This window comes from Callorhinus ursinus, unplaced genomic scaffold (assembly GCF_003265705.2).
Source record: "Callorhinus ursinus isolate GAN/ISIS: 27379988/994484 unplaced genomic scaffold, GSC_fseal_2.0 scaffold7, whole genome shotgun sequence".
Lineage (NCBI taxonomy): Eukaryota > Metazoa > Chordata > Mammalia > Carnivora > Otariidae > Callorhinus > Callorhinus ursinus.
The window spans coordinates 40,518,238-40,541,826 of NW_027397069.1; the positions used below are offsets into that span (position 1 = coordinate 40,518,238).

Below are 23,589 nucleotides of genomic sequence, written 5' to 3' on the forward strand. Positions count from 1 at the left end.
AAAGAATTGAAATCCTACCAAATTTGTTCTTCCACCAAAAGACTCAAACTAGAAATCAACAACAGAAGGATAACAGGAAGATATCCAAACATTTGGAAAGTATATAACATACTTGTATATAATCCTTGGGTCAAAGAAAAAGACTCAAGGGAAATAAAAAAATACTGAAGTTAATGAAAATGCAACCTTTCAGAACTTGTACACGTCTAAAGTACTGGGAGGGAAATCTGTGGGGCTGAATACCTACATTAGGTAGAAAAGGAGAAAAAGGGCTCAAGTCAATAATTTTAGTTAACCCTTAATCAAAAAAAAAAAACCAAAATCGAAAACAAATAGGAAATAGAGTAGAAATCAATTGAATTGAAACTAACAATAGAAATCAATGAAACAAGGTTGTACTTTGGGAAGATGAATAAAACTGTTAAACCTTTATTGGTGAAAAAATCGATTGCTAGGATCGGCAATAAAATGGAGTATCACTGCAGACCCTGTGTCACCAGGGTAGTAAGGCTTACTACAAAGTAACACAAATGGGACAACTTATTTGGAAGACCAGTTCTTCAAAAAGCAAAGTACAACAATACACCCAATATGAAAAAGAAAATTTAAATTGTCCTCTATTAAGGAAATAAGTACAGAGGACTTCCCTGGAGAATTCTAAAGATTTGAGGAAAAATTAATATCAGTTCTAGACAATCTCACCCAGAAGATACAAGAGCAGGGAATAACTCTGTTTTAATGAAGTTGGTACTGCTAACAAAACCAAATAAAGACAATAACAAAACCCCAAACCCCAAATTTACAGACTAATGTCTATCATGAATGTAGGCATGAAAATCTTCATCATAATGCACTTTATCAACAAGGCTAAAGAAAAATCACATCAATAGATGTAGACAAACCTTTGATAAAACTGAGCACTTACTCCTGATAAAAACTCTGGGGGAAAAATAGAAACGTTATGGATTGAGTTGTGTCCCCCAGAAAAAGGTTTTTAAGCCCTGTTGCCTTAGAATGTGACCTTATTTGAAAACTGGGTCATTAGAGTTGTAATAAGATGAGGTCATAAAGGAATAGAGTAGGCTCTTAATCCGATTTATGTTCTACGAAGAGAGAGACAAAGTGCCATGTGGTGAGAGGTATGGAAATCCTGGATTAGCCATTATCCCCAGAACCTAGGAAGAGGCAAGGAAGGATTCTACCCATAGTCGCAGAGGGGGCCTGGCTCTGCTGACTTTGGCTTCTAGCCTCCGGAACTACGAGAATGAACTTCTAAGTTCTCTACTTTGTGGTGCTTTGTTATAGTTACTCTAGGAAACTAACACAGAAGAATACTTTCTCCACTTGATAACATGAATCTACAAAAATTCTAAAGCTAACATTAAATGTGAAAGGCTCAACATTTCCTCCCTCAGGCTGGGAACAAGGTGAGGATGTTTGTTCTTGCCACTCTTCTTCAACACAGTGCTGGAAGTTCTAGCCAAAGCAATGAGGTGCAAACAAAATGAACAAAAACCTATAAACCAGAAAGGAAGGAATATTAATTGACCCTATTTGTAGACCCTATTAATTGACCCCCCCCCCCCCCCCCGGCCCACGTTCCTTGGCTCCTATTCACCTTCCTCAGTCTTTAAACCTGTAAAGGCAGGTTGAGTCCTTTTCATGCTTTTAGAGCTCTCTTCTTTCCTCCATTTTGTCTCTTTGGGAAATGCTTTCAACTTCAATGAATTAGGTAATTAGATTGGATTCACCTGGATAATTTAGGATAATCTCTATTTGAAAATACTCTGATTAGTAACCTCAATTTCCTTTTTTATTTCCTCTTTTGCTCTATCAGATAACCATAGCTTCTGTGTTAGGCCATAGCCATCTTTCTGGGGGCAGGGGTAGGATTACTTTGCCTACCACATAGGCCTAATGGTTTCCCATTGCCTGTGACATCGTATAGAATTTTTTTCAGAAGCTCTTTCCTTTTTGGTTTTATCTGATACAGCCACCTCTGGTAGTCAGCACAGGCACGTCTTTCATATTTAATATGTTTGCATGTATTCCCTCCGTCTCAGAAACTGCTCTTTCTCTGACTTTTCCTTCAAGACTCAGGTCAGACCTCGGCGGCTTTGTTCCTGGGAGAGGTAGATCCTTCTGTTTCCTCAGCGCCACGATTATAACACTTATTACATTAGGGAGATAATTTAGCTCAACATTTGTTTCAGCCACTAGTCTGTGATCCTTTCAAGGACAGAGAACATGTTTTATTCAGTTTTGTGTTTGTCATACCTACTGCAGTCTTGAGCACACAGTGAGCCCTTCCTAAAGGCTGAGTGACTTCATTAATGAACACTTGTTATAGTAGTAATGAAACAGCACCCTTTGAGCTGCAGTCAATCAAGTCCTAAAGTGCGATAAGGACAGGGACTCTAGATTCCTCATCCTTGGTTCAGTCTGGATAAGTACCTGTTCTGAAATCAGAACTGATGTTTTTGGCATGAAGGTTGAGACAGGCTCAGTGATAATGCAGAGGGTGTGTCACTGCTTTGTACCTTTCTCTACATCTATAAAGTGAGGCTGTGAGCCTGGCACCAGCAGACCTGGATGCTATTTCTAAGTGACCTTAACCTCTCTGTGTGTGTTCTTTTCCTTATGTGTAGAAATGGAAGGAGATTCAATTTTCAAACCATTGTTGAGTGCTTAGTCTGTTCCAGGTGCTAGGGAATTTAAAGACAAATTAGAAATGGTCCCTGTCCTGTAGGTATATGTAACTGGTCAGGTTGCCCTTAGGATGTGGTAGGTTTGTTCCAGCTCTGACAGTCTCTGATGCATTTGCCTTTCTCTTCCTTGGAGCATATTTGGGAGGAGAGAGGGTAACTAACTGTAGTCTGTGAGAAACCTACAGAGGTAGTGTTCCTTTGGCCAGGAAGCAAATCTGAGACCTGATTATTGCCTCTTTCTGCTCAATGAGGTGACTGTATTTGCTTCATAAAGCCAACAATACCTAGGAAACGACTTTGCATACCTTTGATTTCATCCTGAGGAAGGAATAACTGAATTTCAAAGCCTAAGATGCTTTGAACATTTATTTAAAGATGGTTTGAACATTTAATCCTAGAGGCCTGCTCTCCTCCTCTTTTTTTTTCTCCCCTTCTGTTACCTCTTCACCTCTTCTTTGCTCCTGCATTGAACCCCCTGCTAGGAAGTGCTAAATGGCAGTATACTTAGTTTCTTTCTTTTTTTTTTTTTTTTAAGCAATTAAAAGAGAAGAGTTTGATATTTCCTGTTATAGAATTTTAAGAGGTAGATTTTGTGTCAAATTAGTACTTAGCACATTACTTTTTGCTGTTTTAAAGCGATTTATTCCCTCGATACAAATGACATACTAATCTCTATGTCATTTCTATTCATGAAGAAGAAACATTTGCACAGTGCTCATTCATCCATGAATGCAGTTTGTAGTTAAACCACATAATGCCTGATGGTACTGTGCTGACAGGCACAGAATAAATAGAACAGATTTTGTTTTCTGAAGATTGATCATTTATAGATCAGTTGATAATTTTTTCTCCAGGTTGCTGCTTAGGTTGATGATGAGAAATTTTTTACTTTTGTAAGAAGCTATGGATTTCAATGAACCTCTGTCAGTACCACAGACCTACCTACTCAATATCACTTTTTATCTTGAACATCTTTTCCAGAAAATATAAGTAATATTGGTCACTCGTTTTAAAATCAATATTGCCAAAAATAGGGTGGGGGCCAAGGTTTTGAGAGAATGGGTTTGTGAGTGACAACTTGTTAGTACAACTCTGTGCTGGCCTTGCAAATTTCTAAGAGAACAGGGAGACTTTTTATGCATATCTAATTTGTGTTTTAATAATACTTTTCATAAGTACTTTTACCAGCTTTTTCTGTTTAAATATTATAGTGTTCTCAAGCATCTTTGCTTCCTCCGCTGTGCCCTGTCTTACTTTGCTTGGTTTTGATGTTTTATGAAATGTATGGTCTGATTTTCATTAGGTTGTTACCATTCTCTCTGATTTTATTGAGAAATCAATTCCTACCATGAGTTAAAAGACTGTATAATTTGGTATGCCTCTTTACATTCCATTTGTTAAGTTTGTTTTATAGAGAATTAGTTTATATGTAATATGCATGAGTGGATGTAAGTTTTAATAACTCAGTCTATAGTGCAGATGAGTTATTTGGTAGGTCCAGAAATAGTTTGAGTGTGGGTCCCACTATTCTCGTTATAATTGTAATATTCGGGGTGTTAAAAAAAACAGATATGTTCTATTAATTACTCAGACCACAGGACTTGACTTGATTTATTTGGTTTGATAGGCTTCCCAAATTTTATAGTGAGCTCCAACATAAGCATATTAAGTGAAACAAATATTGTTATAGTAACATAATTTAAAATTATTTTGGTATAAGGCAGTTTTAGGAATATTTTCCACAGTGATTGAAGGAGATAGCAGTATGAATAATCCTAAATCATATTAGCTTTAGAATACCTTTCTGGATATACTTGGTATATAGAGATTGTTAAAAATTTACTTCAAACAAAATACTGGAGTCCACCTGTGGTGTACTAACACAGGGGGGCCTGATGAACAGATTCTGTCCACATATCTCAGTGTCAGCCCAAGTAACACTCTAAAATTATCTTTTTTTTTTTTTTTTTTTTTTAAGATCTTATCCATTTAGGGGGAGAGAGAGAAGGGGAAGGGGCAGAGGGAGAGAGTATCTCAAGCAGACTCCACACAGAGCCTGACACAGGGCTCGATCTCACAACCCTGAGATGCTGATCTGCGCTGAAATCAAGATTTGGATGCTTAACTGACTGAGCCACCCAGGCACCACTCTCAAATTACTCTTTATGTGTTTGATTTCAAGCTTCCCTGCTTCATTTGAAATAAGAATAAATATGGAATAGGATGTCAACAAGGTAAACAGTTGAGTGGATGCTGTAGGTGTTTCCATGAAACATGAAAGTGAGATTTGAAATGCCTTCAGGTAACCTGTGTGTTGCTGATAGTGGAAAGTAAACTCATCACTTTTGAAGTAGCATCCTGGTTTCAAAACACTGACTTCTATTTAAGTTGTTTTTCTCACCTTCACTATAATAGTGATCTTTAGACTTCTCCTTTATAGGAGAGAATCAGTGTGTTTATTGCTTGACTTCTTGAATTAGTTACTCCCTGGCTTTCACAGGACAGGGAAGAGATGAGTAAAATAGTTGACAAGAGTCTGCCAATCTAAACGGCAAATTGCATTTTTTTGGGGGGGGGGTTAGGGGGCTCAGATTCTGAACGTTGATATAGGTAAGTAAGCTATATCCACAAGCGTACAAATGAAGATCAATTTTTTTAAAGAATATTTTTTTGCATTTAAAAATATTTGGTTTTTATTGTCATGGGAAATGTTCTATCGTGTCTTAAGAAAATGGTATTATATCCTGGTATGTGACTTAAAACATGTTCTTCATATTTAAGAACTGCTTTTAATTATTGGATGAAATTTTGCCCTTAAAGTTCCATTTTTCAAAGGTTACACACAAAATCATACATATGGATACATACACAAAGAAATAAACAGTTGTATATCCTATCTTTTCCTTCCTCCCTCTTTTTTGGAGACGGAATATATTCTTTATTGTTCAGGGCTTTCTAAATCACTACTGAAAAAATGTATTAATATCCATTAAGGTAGTTGTCTATAATCAGGGTGCGCTATTGAATATTGGCAGTGATGTTCTAGTTATATTACAGTACTGTTATACCAATGGGTTTATGGAAAGAGGTGGCTTGGTCAAGATGAATATATTCATTTAAAAATAACGATGAAGCTCTTTTTTAAAAAACAATTGAACTTTGAAACTTGGGAAGTTAACATTTGTAGAATGCATGACAGTGGTTTGAGAAATTTTCCTAAGATCTCTCTTGAGATAACTTGATGAATTTTTTTCAGCAACCTTTTTGTAGATCTGAGTCTTCCCTCTTTTCTTTTTAATTTAAAAAAAAATTAAGATTTTTTTATTTGTCAGAGCGCGTGTGTGCAAAAGCAGGGGGAGAGATTGGCAGAGGGAGAAGCTGACTCCCTGCTGAGCAAGGAGCCTAATGTGGGCCTTGATCCCAGGACTCCGGGATCAAGACTTGAGCCGAAGGCAGACGCTTCACTGACTGAGCCACCCAGGTGTCCCTGCGTTTTCCCTCTTTAAATCTTGCCTGATTTCTGCTCTTAGGAAAATTCTCAAGTGAGGCTTATCCAGTGGTGTGCTGGTAAATGTTTAACAGCCAGCTTTCTGGGTGGGGGGAGATGCTCTCATTGGCAGCATTTGGTGATTTCTGTGGTGTAGTATTTACAACACGGCAGACTTACACGATGTCGCTGGACACAGAACGGAAGCGATGGGCACAGTCAGCTCTCATCACTACTCCTCCTTTCACAAGATGAATCGATTGATTTTGCACCTGGTGTTAGTCTTGTATTTATGATTAGAACATAACAAGGGCAGGGGCGCCTGGGTGGCGCAGTCGGTTAAGCGTCTGCCTTTGACTCAGGTCATGATCCCGGGGTACTGGGATCAAGCCCTGCATCGGGCTCCCTGCTCCGCGGGGAGTCTGCTTCTCCCTCTCCCTCTGTCTGCCACTCTGCCTACTTGTGCTCTCTCTCTCTGTTAAATAAATAAAAACAAAAAGAAAAACAAGGGTAAAATATTTGTGATTATATAGCATTATTGTGATATTCCAAACTAGAATACTGACGATGTATAATTGCTTTTTTTTTTTTTTTTTTCCTGTTTATCAGTTGGGTGGAGAGCTTTGGACTCGAGGGGCTTGGATTATTACTGGACATTTTGGAAAGACTGATTAGTGGCAAAATGTAAGTATATTGATTTTATTTTCAGTTAAGCTACATTTGTGTGTCCAATTATAATTCCAATACTGATTTGTTTTATGCCGATGCAGACAAGAAAAAATTGTAAAGAAGAATCAGCATAAAGTCATACAGTGTCTAAAGGCTTTGATGAATACACAGGTAATTATATTTGTTCTTCACCAGTTCTTAGAGAATTTTTATGAAATAGTTGTATATTACAGAATTTGAACTAAAGAGATGTACTGCTTTGATAAGCTGTTGAGTACATAAAGGAAAAAATACTGAATTGCATTGATACCTAATTTCGTATCAAATCAACCACCTCTCAACAGGAGAAACTTGGGAATTGAATGGATCCTTGTCCTGATGCTTAAGTTGTCATGTGCACATTAATCCTCCCTTTCTACTCTATTTTTGGTCCCCTCTCTCTTCTTCCCTTCTTAAAGTATAGCACGAATAAGTTTTGAAATCATACATGATAATTAAATGTGGTCTGCAGTAATACTTATTACCAAAGAATCACGTTGGAAAGACAGTTTTGATAGTCGAGGAACTTAAATCTGCAATGAAATTAACATGAACCGATAGGAAACAGCTCCCAGAAGTGGAGTGGTGATGCTTAATGTAAGTAATATTGAGACCAAAGGTAATAGGGCGGGTCTGCAGAGCTTGCATATTTGAAGAGGATATGTTAGAAGAGAGGAATACTTGAAGCTCCTAACTGAAGTTAGATGTATCTGACAGTGTTTCCTTCTTAAACAGAATTTGTACTGTTAATTGCAGAAATTAGCTCTATCCCATACTATGTCTTTAGCTTCAACATCTAAACATATCTGCCTCATGATCGGTGCAGTAATGATAGGTGTTTTAGTTGCCATTAGACAGCAGGAGAGGAATTTACCTGTGGTGTTAGGGTGATTTGTGTTTTAGAGCAAAGCTGTATATTTCTGATGAATTTTAATTTTTAATATTTTTACATTTTGAAAATAAGCCTTTAGAGGACTACACACTTAAGTACTGGTACTTAAATTAACATATTTCTTTTTACTAAATATAGCAAAAACTTGTATTTTCTGATTATTTTTGTCTTATTTTTCAGCATTTTGTTGAGCTGAGTTTTGTTTTTAACCAATGAAATGTTTTACCTCCCTGCCTTCTCTAATCAGATAAGATTTTCAAGGAGACTATCTGATGTAGAAATCCACTCTATGTTGTTATATATTCAAATATATTCTAGATTTGAACTCGTTCTGTAAGAATGAGATTTTAGGTATCACGAATGATCTTGTGAATCATTGTTTGAATTTGAGAATACCATAATTTAAGTGAGGTGAGGTGGTATATAGAGGATAATATTCCTGCTTGGTTTGAAACTGAATTGGAGAGCAAGTAAACTTTATATATTTAGGTTCTAATTGATGTAGTGTGTTCTCTTAGACTGCTTTTGCTTATAGTTTGTATCTGTAGAGCTAGAATATATTGTCATTTGTGTTGATTGCTATCACCAGTGCTAGTACAAATAAAAAGTTGCTGATACTTGGAATGAGTATTATAATGTCTGAATTCTAAAATTAATGATATATAAACTAATTTTTCAGTAAAGACTCCCCCCACCATTGGTTGATGATTTTTCATTTATCTCACTTTGCAGTATTTATAGGAGTGCATTGAATGATGAAAAAATACAAGTTTTAAGAGAACAGTGGCACCTTATTAGGTACTAGTATGTAGTTATATAAGGAGCAAATCTGGTAGTAGGTGAAAGTGAATTGCATAATATGGACTAAAGAATTTCTAAATGGAAGAAGACTTTGAATATTAGTGGGAAACAAAAGGATGAGGAGTTAAATATATTTGAATTAAAAGAGAATTTAAAACAAGGGCTTCATTTTGGTCAGTTAACTTTTTGTGTTGCTTTAAGGTGTGCACCCGCAGCAAAGGTGCTCTGCTCCTGAAGCCAGTCCCCTTACCAGTACCAGTTGTTCTCTTTGCTCCTGGGATTAACTCACCATAAGGAGTTATTCAGCATCAGTATTCATGTCTTGTTGAGCATCCTACATGGGGATTTAGGGTCTTCCCCTTTTCCCACCTAACACTTTCACAGTGGCTTAAAATTCCGTCTGTTAGGTCATAATAGGTCTCAATAGAACGCAAATGGAACCTGGCTTTAGTCTTCGGTTTAGAACATGTGAGTTTTCATATAAACCAGGGTGGGTCCTTGACATTCAGTAGAGAGACATCCTTAGACCTTCCAAAATTTGTCACTGCCTCTAACCTTATAATAGGCTTCATTTAATGCACTTTAGATGCTAGCACTGGTAAGTTGATTATTTCTCTCGGAGTCAACAGTTTTTGGTTTTGCTTTTTTTTAAATAACTGAGCAAGAGTAATTTTATTCAAGCAGGCAGCAATTCTGTCTGTAGTTCTAGGTACTCAGTAGTGGTAAGCTGGCCTCATTCCAGCCTTAAAATGAGCACTACATGTGTTAATGTTAGCAAAGTCAGAATACTGCCGATGATGGAGCTTTTGGAGGTTAGGGGGTGCTAGTCAAAACTATGAAATCTGAGAATGCTCATATTCTGCTCTCCCCATGTTAATGGGTTAGAGCTGGAGGGCTTCCAGAGAAGGTAGGTAGTATCACCTGGAGGAAATCGGTGTGTCTTGCCTTGAGTGGTTGGAAGAGCCACAGGATTCTGATGCCGGAGGAGCAAGCGTTGGTTAAGGATGTCGGGTGGGTGGGAAATGAAGGGGGAAGTGCTTTACTTGGTCGTCAGGTTTCTTAGGACAGAGCCCGCCCTTTGGTACTTCATAATCATTGATTGATTGACTCTTTGAATTGGATCTAAGTGGTACTTTATAAGCTTCTGACAATTCCTTGGAATAATTATTAAAGAATATTGTGGTCCTTGGCCCCATACCTGCTTTTTCTTTCTTTGTTTCCAGTTATGGGACAGCCCAGGGCATCACAAAAGTGATCATTTCCTGGCTGGTTTCGCTATTTGTAAACTTTTCCCTATCACCAGAAGAGGGAGAAGTCTCTCCAGAAAGCGTATCCTGGGGCCCTTGGCCCTCCTGCCTGTGCTTCTTCCTTTGTACCTCTGTTCCTTAGATAGAGGTTTAAAGCAAATGCGGTATTTCAGCACAGTGTAATGGCTTCTTTCTATAGATGGCATCGGCGAGATAGGAAAATTATAAGATTTCATACTACTCACAGCATTTGGGTCTAAGCTTGTTATAGATTTAACTTTGATACTTACATCTAGTGTTAATTTTGAGTTAAGCCATAGTTCATAGGTCTGTAATTGGGATTAAGGTCCTTTTTTGTGCTCAGTAGTAATTCTAATCAACCAATTTCTCACTCCTTAGAGGGATCCTCTGGGATGTGTGGAAGATAAATCGTATCGTTTTATTGCTTCTATTTATCCTCTGTTATTTGATACTTATCTTCCATAGATTGTAAGTGGGCCCTAAGAGATGTATAATCCTTAAATCAAAACACGAAGTCATTAACATGACTCCTTATCTTCTAATTGGATGTGACATCCTAGCAGTAGCAAACAAACTTTATCCTTATCCAGCATCGTCCCATTTATATAATGTATTTACAACTGCATTATCTTTCTGATGATAAAATATTCTGATTAGAATACCTAGGCTCCTCATGGCAGTTTCTACATGGTATGTGCCTAAATCATCTTTCAACTTGTGCCCATCAGAGGAACTCTGTGTTAGTCTCTAGGTCTGCACTGTGTTATGTGCTTGCCCTATGTGGGTGTCAAGCACCTGAAGTGTGGCTTGTCTGAATGCAGATGTGGTGTACATAGAAAATAGACACTGGATTTTGAATACTTAGGAAGGAAAAAAAAAGGTAAACTAGTTCATGAACAGATGTTTTATATTGATTATGTTGAAACGATCGTATTTTAGATATATTGGATTAATTTCATTAAAATTTTACTTTTTGCTTGGGAACTTGATATTGCACCTGTGGTTCTCATTCTGTTTCTGTGGGATAGAGTTGATCTGTATGTTTGCTTGTGATAGTGTATCCTTTACCCATCTTCCTTTCCTGGAAAGCTGCTCACCCTCAGCATCTGATTGAAAAATGGACTGTTCATTTTGTGTGTTCTTGTTGGGAAATCTCAATTTTCCTCACTGCTTCTCCCTTTCTCCAGGTGGTTACTTATCTACCTTAATAATTATTGGTCCTACCGTTGTAAAATCACCTTTGAGAAGTTCTTTATATTTGGTTGACTCTCCTACTTCTTGATGTGAATACTGCTATAATTTTTATTTAAAAAAATTTTTTTAAGGATGTTAGATATTCCTTATATTTTCTGGCTTTTACTAAGTGTAAAAATATATTATCAACTTTTTAAATAATTATGTTTCCTTTAGGGTGCTGTTTTTTCCAATAAATGGCTATCATTTAACCTCTTATTTCCAAAATGTTACAGTACGGCTTGGAAAGAATTATGAGTGAAGAGAGGAGTCTTTCTTTATTAGCCAAAGCCATCGATCCCGAGCACCCAAGTATGATGACAGATGTGGTGAAACTCCTGTCTGCGGTATGCATTGTAGGAGAAGAAAGCATGTAAGTCTTCCCAACTCATTTCTCTAATTATGTAACAGTATAATTTGATTTACTTAATGTTCCCATTCTATTTTAGACTGGAATTTACTGTTAATAAGTAAATACTACTTAAGCAGCTGATTTAGATTCATAATTGGCCAAACAGAAATGTTTGAGTAATAATGATTTCTCAGTCAATATAATAGTTACAGGCTAATATGTTTCTATGAAAAACTGATTTCTTCGTCATATTTATTTTAAACTGTTCTGAATTCAAACCCTAAATAAAAATTCTCAATGAAGACTTAAAAAAAATACAAATGGATTCTGTTTCTTATGTATTTTTGTTTTTCAGATAGTTAATTCAAACTCATATTCCCTTATAAAATCATCCATCATACTATTTGGAAATCTCTTTGTAAGGCAGATTTGAAAAGTGTTATATGAAATAGTAGTACTTTACTGGTTAAAGGTACATAGTCTTTGGCCATAATGTACATCCTGAAGTTTTAAACTTTAAAGACATTATCCGCAAATGTTAGGGTTATAACTAAAAGACCATTACATACATATTAAAAGATAATTATAAAGATAAACCTTTTTTTTTTCTTTAAAGGCTGGGGTACTTATTACAGGAAGCATTTAAAAATTAATTAAAATGCCTTTTTAAAAGGCTAACGATAAGGGCACTTGTGATGAGCACTGGGTGTTACATGTAAGCGATGAATCACTAAATTCTCCTGAAACCGATATTACGCTATATGTTAACTAATAGAATTTAAATAAAAACTTAAAAAACAAAAGGATAAAGATAGAAGAAACGGAACTAATAGAACAAAGAGAAATAGCCCTTTCTTATAGGCTAGGCAGAAGCCTGTGAGCTAAAGCTCCCGCACTCGTTTGAAAATTGCCCTTGTGGTGACCCCGCGGGCGCTGAGAGTGTCGTGCCCGGTGTGGACTCGCTGGAGAGTCTGCAGGCGCTCCTCCGGCCTTGCCCTCCGGCTGCACAGCTGCAGCGCGCACGCACATCCGCGGACGAGGCCGCCGGCCCCCGCGCCCCCCCCCCCCCCCCCGCGGCCCCGGTGCGCAAAGCCAGGCTCAGGGTTTCAGCACGCGCTCTCCCATTTTCAAAAGACCCTATTCATTTTATTGCAGAGTTCATTTAATGATGACACATAGGGTGCTCCTTGTGCTCCCCCTGCGCCTTTCTCCCTCTCCTCCCCCCTCTTTCCCCTCCCATTTGTTTCTTTTTTCCCCTCTTCCTCCCTTACCACCCTCTCCTTTCCCTCTTCTTTATCCTCTCTTTTTCCTTCTCTTTTTTCCCCCACCTTCTTCCTCCTCCACTTCCCTATTTATTATTTCTTGACTTCATCATAGGTTATCAAAATGATGTGGATAGTGTTCACGGACTACGTGTCTGTGTCTGTGAAGGGAGTTTCTACAACATGCTAGGTCGTGTGAACACACTGTCCTTTAAAGGAGTAGCAAGTGTAGTTCTTGTGTAACTATTACTTTTTATGTTTGACTATAAATCCTTTGGCTACCAGACTTCATTATACTCAAAAGGAAGGAGAGTGGTTAAGAACGCGAGACGGGGCTTACCACACAGACTGGTTTCAGAACCTTGTTCCCTTTAGGAGATGTGAGGCCTCAGACAAATTGCTTAACTTGTCTTCCCCCTCTGTTTCCTAATCTATAATAAGGGATAATAAAACCTACTTCGTAGAACTATATACATTAAAAAGAGTTAATATTTGTAAACTGGTTTAAATAGTGCCTGATGTGTAGAAAGCACTTTATAAGTGTTCGATAAATAACCCTCATCATAAAGTTATTAGGAATAAATGAATAAAAACATGTAGCTAGTACTTGATAAATGCTATGTACTTAGCTTTTAAAATGTTGCTGCTTGCTTAGGAGTGTAGTGATCCTGGAGCTGTGTAGATCAAGCGGTTGTCTTAAGGCATTGGGATTATTTGCTGTTTGCAATTTAATTAATTTCAAAATTTCTGATAGCCTTGAAGAGGTTTTAGAAGCTTTAACATCAGCTGGAGAAGAAAGAAAAATTGACAGATTTTCACCTATTGTGGAAGGTCTCCGACACGATTCAGTTCAATTGCAAGTAGGTTTCATGTATAACCCTACATACTGTTTTGTAACTGCTCACTGGCTTATATTCAAGTATGAAACCCTGCATGTTATCTAATATTTTATAATATTTCAAATAATGTAGAGAATTCTAATAATGTATCTTACAGATGTAACTTGGCGTATACCTATTATTATTTCCTTAGGTTTCTTTCCTAGAAACTGACTTACTAGAGATCCCTGTAAAATATATATAATTATAGTCCATAAATTGTTTATTCTTGGTTAGTCTCATTAGTTGATTACTACAAATTTTATTTTATTTTTTTAAAGATTTTATTTGTTTATTTGACAGAGAGAGACAGTAAGAGAGGGAACACAAGCAGGGGGAGTGGGAGAGGGAGAAGCAGGCTTCCCGCGGAGCAGGGAGCCTGATGTGGGGCTTTATCCCAGGATCCTGGGACCATAACCTGAGCCGAAGGCAGACGCTTAACGACTGAGCCACCCAGTAATCACCCTGATTACTACAAATTTTAAGAAGTTTGGGCAGTTAAGTGAATTATGGCTTTTCATTGATTTATTAGTTTTTATATTGGAAAAGTTAAAACTTTCCATAAATACTAATGAGACCAAGGTACACTAAGATTTTCAAAGATATTTAAATATTTAAGTGCTCCTAGAAAGTCACTTTTAGACTTAACCATTATAGTGTGCAAGCTGCATAACTAATATTCATTTAATTTCTCCCTTTTTTTAAAGAGTTTTTTTTATTGCTAGAATTATTGTTACAATTATTGCTGATAACCTGAGTATCTTTAAGGAAATAATTGATAACTGACCCCCACCTCCCAGTACTTTTAAAATTTAATTGGTGTGACCTGGCTGTTGGGATTTTTAAAGATTCTGAGATGATTCTAATGTGCAGCAATATTTGAAAACCAAGATGTACTAATAGCTATAAAATAAAATTATTTCACACTTAATTAGTAAAAACTTACAGTTTTAAATTTTATTTTAAAGCTCTGTAGCTTGGGGGGAGCCTGGGTGGCTCAGTCGTTAAGCGTCTGCCTTCGGCTCAGGTCATGATCCCAGGGTCCTGGGATCGAGCCCCGCATCGGGCTCCCTGCTCCGTGGGAAGCCTGCTTCTCCGTCTCCCACTCCCCCTGCTTCTGTTCCCTCTCTCGCTGTGTCTCTCTGTCAAATAAATAAATAAAATCTTAAAAAAAAAAATTAAAAAAAGCTCTGTAGCTTGGCCTTTGTATTGTTTCTCATCGTGGTAGGAATAGAAAAACCAAATCTCCATGTTAAATTAAAAAGAAAAGAAAAGATGGTATTTGATGAACAGTCAGAAAATCTTAGGGTTGGTCAAATGAATAAATTTAGTGTGGCATTTCTGATGATGGTATTTGAGATGGTGACCTTCCTGATAGTGTTTGTGAATGGCTAGTGAGGAACCCTGTTTATGATTTGTTTCTCTGGGCAGGAGGCAGGCCTGGAGATTGGAGTGTATGGTCCCTATTGCATAGGTCCCATTATCAGAGCTTCTGGAAAAAAGCTCCTTCTGACTCATCGGGGCTTGTCAGAGAGGCTGGGAATGGGGGCCTGGGATGTGTTGTCCACCTCTGATGTGGACCTTGCTCCTTCAGTTTTTTGATGTGTGCTCTGGATTCTTTTTATCATACACCATTGCTCTCATTTCCCTTCTCCTTTCTCATCTGGCTCCAGAGCTCCTATTTACCACAAGCCTAAAAATGAACAGTAAACTGAGAAGAAACTTTGTAGAGAAAAACTGAACACTTACTTTATCTGAATTTTCCTTTGCTACCCAGGTTACCTTTTACTCATAGTATTTGTGCAAATAGCCTAGGTTATCAGATTAATTTTGGTCATTTGTGTAGCGTATTAGAGTTCATGTCCGATTCTTAAAATTTCACTTAGGAAATATAGTCACATGTAAACTTCATCCCCTAAATACTTCTTATGCTAATGTATACTTTTTAAAAAAGCTTTTATATATCTGAGAGTGAGAGAAAGCAAGTATGAACGGGGGATGGGAAATGAAGGGGTGGAGGGGCTGAGGGGCAGGGGGAGAGGGAGAAGCAGACTTCCCGCGGAGCAGGGAGCCTGATGCGGGGCTCGATCCCAGAACCCTGGGATCATGACCTGAGCCGAAGGCAGACACTGAGCCACCCAGGCGCCCCCTACTAATGTGTACTTTTTGATCTAATAACACACATGTCCCTAGAGTGGGAGGGGTGGTGTCTTGTGATAGAAGGAGTAGACTTGTGAGTCAAGCAGCTTGAATTTAAGCCCCAGCCCTTGGCATCCTGGCTCTGTGACTCTGGATCATGCCCCAGACCACTTCTATGCTTCAGTTCCCTCACTTGTAGGAGAAGGATAATATTTATCGCTACCTCATTGTTGATGTGGGGTTACATAGATGAATGTATTTAAAATGCTTAGCTTATTTGCCATAAACGTTGAGTAAATGCTAGCCTTAGAAAGTAATTTTGTTAAACTAAAACCAAAGTCAGTGGAGAATGGGGATTGAAGGGGATCTTCCTTTTTCAAAAACCTTAGCTGTGTTGATATTAAAATTGTTACATAACTACAACTCAGCAGTTATACTCGTGAACATAACCCAGATGAGAGAAACACAGGTTCATACACAAACCCATACACATGTTGTTATAGCAGCTTTATTTGTCATAGGCTCAAATTGGGAACAATCCAGATGCTCTTCAATAGATGAATGGTTAAACTGTGGACACCCATACCACGGAGTACTTAGTATTGAAAAAGAATGAACTATTGATACATAACAACAACTTACATGAATCTCCAGGGAATTACCTTGATTGAAAAATGCCAGTCCTAAAGGGTTACAAACTGGATGATTCCATTTATTTAGTAGCCTTGAAAGAACCAAATTTTAGAGATGGAGAACGGTTTAGTGGTTGCCAAAGATTTAGGATAGCGTCTGGGAAAGTGTTAGGTGTGGCCATAAGTAAATGGCAGCAGAGGGTTGTGTGTGGTGAAACCGTTCTGTGTCTTGATTGTGGTGATGGTGGCGAATCCATACATACAATGAAATTGCATAGGACCCTACTTGGACACAAAAATGAGTGTAAGGCTGCTGAAATCTGAATAAGCTCTGTGGATTGTACCAATTTCAATTTCCTGGTTTTAGTGTTACGTTATAATTGTGCAAGATGTTACCATGGGGCAGAATTGTGCCAAGAGTACTTGGGACCTACCTGTACGTTTTTCCTTTTTGCAACTTTCTGTATATCTACAATTATCTAAGAATAAAGTGTTAAAAGAAAAATCCTGGTAAAAGTGGGGTCCCAATTTGTTTACAGCAGTATTATGGTCACTTAACATTTTAAAGCTGTGAGGAAAAGGGTTAAGAATGTCTTGTTAAGAACAAAGCCATGTTTCATCTAGGTAAATAATACGATTGACTCATTAATTGAAAGGTGACTATTACAACCTTAAAATTCTTGGTAACTTGCATATTAAATTTTTTTTTGGCTATCAAACATTGAGGTAAACCTGTCTAATCTTGTAGAATTATAATTGATTACCATATGAACCTGAAGGCAACTACACGTATCAAAAATATTCCTGGATATGTTTAGTCATTTCTATTGTGGGCAGTTACTCTCAGTTTATTGAAGGTGCTACCATATGGAAAATAGATATCTATAAAATTCTCTGAAAGAGAATGGCCAGTTAAAAATTGAGAATGGATTATCAGTTTATAGAAGACACTAAGACTTGAAGAAATTAAAATATAAAGATTTGATGTAACTTTGAAAGGATTCCTTTTTTTCAGTTTTATTGAGATAAAATTCACATATCATAAAAGTTACCCATGGAAAGTGGACAGTTCAGTATTTTTGTATAATCAGAGTTGTGCAATCTTCTCCATAATCAAGAATGTTCTCATTACCCATAAGAGAATCTCCTTACCCCCTCTCCCAACCCCTTCACCATCACCTTGTATTACCCTCATTCCCTCTAGCTCTAGACATGATCTACTGTCTCTATAGATTTTCATATTCTGGATTTTTGATAAAAATCATACAGTATATGTGGTATTTTCTGACTGTACTCTCAATATTTTCAGTGTTCATTCATGTTGAAATACGTATCACAACTTCATTTTTCTCCCCCTCCAAATATTAGGCTATTCTATGGATATTCCACATTGTTTATCAGTTGTCTGTTGTGGAAATGTGGGTGTCTAATTTTTGACTTTTATGGATAATGCTACCTGTGAATATTGATGGAGATGATTTCTTTTCTTAATGACTGCTTGTTTGCCATGTTTAGTCTTAAGGAACAAGGGTGGGGGCACGGCTAGCCAGCAACATCTCCGTTGGATAGTTGTTGAAGTCAACCATTTGACTCAATTCTTGAAAAATTGACATAGGTGGCTGATTACATTTGCTCTTATGAAACTAATTGCCTTAGTTGTGAGTAATTATATTTTCTTTTACGGTTCTTTTTTGAAACACTAAAATTTCTTGATACAGTATTTAAAGTTTAATTTTTATTGAGAGCAGAGAATGATGAAATTCAGCTTTGCCACTGTGTCATTTTCAACAGTGTAGGGCTCTTTCTTCTCTTGCTAGAAAGCAGTTCCTCTTAACCAGTCACTGTTACCCTTTAATACCGTATTCTTGCTTAGAGCTCCAGATTCGTCCTGATACTCCTGCCCCCCATTCTGTCCCCCCAGTCAGACACAGAGATTTTTTAATGTTTCATGCCCTCTCTCTTACGCTGATTTTTACGTGTAGTATTCTCTCTACTAAGAACACCTTTTTCCCCCCTAATGTGCCTGCCTCGATAATCTCATACCATTAGGGAACCCTTCACAGATACTTCCTCTCTGTGTTGGTTTGCTAGGGCTGCTATAACAAAGTACCACAGACTGGGCAGCTCAAATGAACTGAAAGTTCATTTTAGCAGTTTTTTTTTCATTTTTTTAGTAAGTTCAGATTAAATTTCTATACTCTCGATTATGAATAAATGATGGGAAATTTTTTTTTTAATTTATTTTCCTACTCAACCTTTTTGTTCTGTGTTTTTACTCTTGAAGGAAGGTTCTCATTATTACTAAGCCTAAGCTAGCAGGTGGAAAGCTTAAGTTAGGAGTGGAAGGTACTGTTTTCCAGATAGCTAACGTAGGGAGTTAGTGGGTGTGGGGCAGTAAGTAGATTGTCTTTTCTGGGACTGCTGGTTGTTCTCTATGTCCTTTAAAAAGTTCAGGCAACCTTTTAGTAATATCTAAAAATACTTTCCTCTTTGGGTGTTTCTGAATTTTCTATAAGTAAAGTATATTTTGGAGCTAGCTGGTTTTCAATTTTCCCATAAAGCTATTGCTCTAAGTGCCCATTTTATACCATTACCTGTATAATTTGCATTTATTGAAATGTACTAGTCTGGTTTATATTAGCAAATCACCAAATTAATAATATAACTTGTTTATTGCTGAATAAAATAGAAACCGATTGTTTGCTTTTAAATTAGAGAAAATGAGAGATAGTAAAATTCTCATTCTTTTATTGAAAACTGTAACAAAGTAGTTTTTAAAGGAGGATTGTTAGATTTTTTTTTTTTTTGAGTCTGATAATAAGATAATGTGACTGCCCATGTTTCTGATAAAATTGAACATCCTTTCATTCCTCCCACTCATGGTATAGTAAGACATTGAAAAAATGAATGCCACAAATAACTTAAAATTATTTTCAGGCCTTAGAGAGTCTTACCTATCAGGAAAGAAAGTACTCATATAAATATCAGACTTTACTTTTCTCAAGTGTATCAGAGAGGGGTTTTCAGATTCAAGCAGCATAATCCACTGGGGATAATTGAAGCAGGAAGTGGTACTGAGTCCTTAACAGAATTTTTGGCAGGCCCAAGGAACTCTGTGTGGATGATGTTGGCCAGTGTAGAAGTGCCAGACCACTAGTGGGAACGTGTTAAGGACATGCCACTCCCAACATTCTATGCTGGTCAGCGCCTGACACCCTAGGACACAGGGCAGTGCAGCAGCAAACCTTGCCTCACGTGGCCCAGTCTGGAGATGTGTGATTGTCCCCTCATGTTGCCTCAGTGTTCCTTACTAGAAGAGGGTCGGAAGAAGTGTGAGTGAGCCGATCTCTCGTCTCAACCACATGTTGAATTTCTCTGTTATTTTCATTTCTTTCCTTTTATTTTTCTTTTCTATGTATGTCTTGTCCCTTCTCTTTTTAGAGCCTTTGCTAGAGCATCAAACATGAGCTAGATTCTAAAGAGTTTGTCCAAGCCCTTGCTGTTGGTCATGGGACTGTTTGAATTGTGGTAGATTTTTTGTCAGGAAAGGAATCAGAGTGTGGGAATCCTAGAGTTTTTTGGGTGGATGTTTGCTTTTCTGTGCATTTGTACTCAGGCGTGGGACAGCACGCTACATTTTTCCAATGGTGTCTCCCTCTCAGTCCTCTTGGACTCAAGGGGGTGGTGTCAAAAACATGAAGCGTCTGTGATTTTTACATTACTTGTGTATTAGTGTGTTAGTCTGCCGTAGGTTTCTGGGTGCTGTGGGAAGACGTGAATCCCTGAGTCAACAGCAAAGGACTTCATTATCCACAGCAACAGTAGTGGTTTGAAGACAGCTTTGTATCAGCCCCAATTTCCAGTTGCAGTGGGTTGTGTTTTAGGAGAGAAACCCTGAATATAGGGTAATCAACTCTTACTTCACGGGCAGCACTTAATTCTGATCGATGTAGGCGATGATGAAATTAGTTCAGTTTGTCTCAGTGTATTTAATTAAGGCTGTTGGTTCACCAGACTCCAAACAGCAGGTTGAGGCCAACATGCAGTATGGACCCCAGCCAGGCCTTCCAGGTCCCGGATGGAGTCAGCTGAACAAATCCCACAGACCATCAGGGTCTAACTTAGAACACCAGAAGGCTTTATTCTTAATTTTTTCTATTGATCTTTCCACTTTGCCTGGGGTAGTCAGGTACAGAATGATGTATTAGTGATTGCACAGACTTCCCCTGGCTCAGCAAGAAGGAAATCTAGGGCAGTTTTTTTTTTTTTTTATCCACAACAACCCTGGCTAGTGAGTTGAAGCCAAATGCTTTCCAGGGCCAATGCGGTATCATTGATAACTTCAACTAAAATCAGGGACAGATATCTTAGCTCCTTTTCTAATTGGGTGACTCCCATCATAGGGATAAATGCCTGCGGGGCACACATAAATAGTTACTTTTTTCTGCAGGACTAATGGTAGCCTCAGTTTGGAGAGTCCTTCATGGCTGGCTGAGGACTAGTGTTTGCTTAGACGCTTGAACATCTCTTAGGATCAGCTCTGAGGTGAAAGGCAATGTTTTTGGAGAGACAAGTTAACACCTGGCTTCATAACATATATAGTCTTGAAGGTCTACATGGTGCTTCTGGAAGGAAAGTATTATTTGTAGTTATTGGGGTCCCCCAGTTGGGACCTTTATCAAACAGGTGGCTACTTGGTAATAGTGTTTTCAGTTTGGCTTCCCAGCTGGCTGATAAACTTAGGATTCTCAGTTCAGGATAACATTGAGGCCAGTCCTTGCTTTTGGAGCGTCTGAAGATTTGTTTGCGAGGCCAGCTTGTGCTATAGGAGAGAAACTCTGAGTTTAGAAAACCTTAATCTTTATAGTGGGTTGTAATTGTGTCTGCCTTTTGCTCCAAAGAGATATTATCCTTATTATACTGGACATGAAGCATGCCTACCTATTTGCTATTCGTACATCCTTGAAAAGAACATCCAGAAGATGGCCCACCAGGGCCTCTACTTGCAATGCACACAGAAATGTAAGAGGCTCAGGGTGAATCGTCAAGTGGTGGGGAACAGACCACCAAACCTTCTCCTGTCAGCCTCTTGCCTTCAGTCTGATCCTCTTGGTGTTTTTCCTATACATTCATTGTACCTTGATGTACACTGAATAGAATAAAATCTTCATTCATTTTGGTTCATGTGATACTACAGAGTATTTTCCCTACCTTAATTACTGACTAAAGGGACATAGGACAAGGGTGGTAGGTGGTATCCTTACAAGAGTCAGTGGACAGTCTTTCTAGGATTCTCACAGGAGATACTGCTCTACCCTAGAAGGTATTTTTCAAAGAGGCAAAAGGCAGAAATATAATCCAAGTCTTTAGTATCTCTAGAAATATAATCCAAGTCTTTAGTATCTCAATGTCTTACTGTTATTAGAGGAAAATCAAATTTCAAACACATTCAGACACCTGGCATGCACGTGGTCTTGACAAATACCTCATGGTTACATATTGAAGTGCATAAGGTGCTCACATTTAGAGAACAGGAAGAAAAAGTGAAAGTGTCCTGCTGAACGTGAAGATTCATTTATAATAGTTATGAATCAGACAACTTGGAAATGATATTCTTGCTGAAACTTGTTTGGTCCACCAAGGCTGTGTTAATCTGGGTCTTTTGAGAAGCAAGAGATTTAGTATGCATGGCACTAGGGAGAGGGCTTAGAGAGGGCTGGGGGGAGGTGGGGAGATGTCCAGCTCACGGCAGACCTGATGCCAGGTGGAGGAGAGAAGAAAGGATGGTGGAGGGAGGGAAGTGCCTTGGGCTGCTCTACACTTCCAGGATGACTTGGCAGGGTTGTTGGGGAATCCTTAAGCCAAAGCCCCTTGTGTCCCATTTTAGTATTCTTGCTGTGTTCAGACATTGGCTGGGAGTAGCCTGTGGGGAGTGTGGCCTCAGCTCACCTGTTGTGATGGATTTTCCAGGGTAGCAGCTGGGGCTGGGCTGTTGGTTGTTTTTACTCCCTGCAGTCAGAGATTGAGAATTGCATTTCTGTGGCTGCTACAAAGACAGTTTTTCTTAAAACAGAACAAAAAAAACCCCACACCTCTCCAATTTCTGGGTCTCATTGAGTTCAATAACAATAGATATTTTGCAAAATTGATTGGGTCATATTTTCTAATGTCTCAGTAAGTAGGAAAAATTACCTTTAATGGGGTTATAGTCACTGTACTTTGAAATTTGTTACTGGGCAATAATTGAGAAATATGACATTGAAACAAATCATAGGTTTAAATGACTTTTTAGATATAGTCAAGTTTATTTGCTTCTCTTTGTTTTCTATACCCCTTTAAATGCTCAAAATATTCCCAGGTTTAATTTTGCTTGAGACCAATAAAGATGTTACTATAATGCATAGTCCTATCTTAATTTACTATTTCTTTTTGTTTGAGATATCTCCACTGCCCCCTCCCTGCCAGATTAACCGAAGTTATTTTCAATTTCAAGTAACTTGTCCTCATATTTAATGAAGAACCAAATGAAGAATAGAGATAGTAGAAAGTTTTTATATTTAGGACCAGTGTTGGGGCATCCCAGAAGGATGTGGAGATCAATTTAACTCCTCTCTGTTTTGACTACTTCTCTTGAGGTTTACATCAGTAGGATTAATATATTAATATAAATGTTAAGTGTATTGAAATGAACTGGTAAATAATATTCCATTAAGCTAAGACATTAAGGAAACACAGTGGAATAATAGTCTAATGTGAACTCATGCTGTTACAGGGAGCACACATCTAAGTGTAAAACAGCGGTGAAAATTTTTGTCTAGAATATAAATTTCTTCACTTATGCTACGGTAGATCACCTGAAAGATAAACTTACCTCATGCTTTAAAGGTAACTGCACAGAGTTTCATAATTAAGTAGTCAATTCATTAATTATTCAGTGACTGCTGTGCACTGAGTTATACAAGATTAATACAGAAGTACACTCCTGCCCAGGGCACCTGGTGGCTCAGTCGGTTAGGTGTCTGCCTTCAGCTCAGGGCATGATCCCAGGGTCCTGGGATGGAATCCAGCGTCAGGCTCCCTGCTCAGCGGGGAGCCTGCTTCTCCCTCTCCCCCTTCCTCTTCCCCTCCCCCTGCTTGTGCTCTCTCTCGCTCTCTCTGTCAAATGAATACATAAAATCTTAAAGTACATTCCTGCCCTTAAGAAGCTTACACTTGGGAATCTAAAGCTA

At 38.1% G+C, this 23,589-nt stretch overlaps 1 protein-coding gene and 1 long non-coding RNA gene across 7 annotated transcripts in view; one reads left to right on the forward strand and one right to left on the reverse strand.

Moving 5' to 3' along the window:
• LOC112826838 (uncharacterized) overlaps positions 1–8,978 on the reverse strand; it is a 67,907-nt gene extending 58,929 nt beyond the window's left edge. For both annotated transcript variants that reach the window (XR_003209060.2, XR_012378773.1), the window contains exon 1: positions 8,847–8,978. This is a non-coding gene — a long non-coding RNA (uncharacterized lncRNA). The remainder of the gene's footprint in view (positions 1–8,846) is intronic.
• Positions 1–23,589, forward strand: part of DIAPH3 (diaphanous related formin 3) — a 488,952-nt gene that overhangs the window by 126,943 nt on the left and 338,420 nt on the right. For 4 of the 5 annotated variants that reach the window (XM_073894471.1, XM_073894473.1, XM_073894474.1 and 1 more), the window contains 4 exons: positions 6,805–6,879; positions 6,966–7,035; positions 11,334–11,470; positions 13,466–13,571. In XM_073894471.1, coding sequence (XP_073750572.1) covers positions 6,805–6,879; positions 6,966–7,035; positions 11,334–11,470; positions 13,466–13,571 — 388 coding nt within the window. Of the gene's footprint in view, positions 1–6,804; positions 6,880–6,965; positions 7,036–9,039; positions 9,195–11,333; positions 11,471–13,465; positions 13,572–23,589 lie in introns of those variants that run through there. The other variant, XM_073894475.1, reaches the window with a different exon arrangement.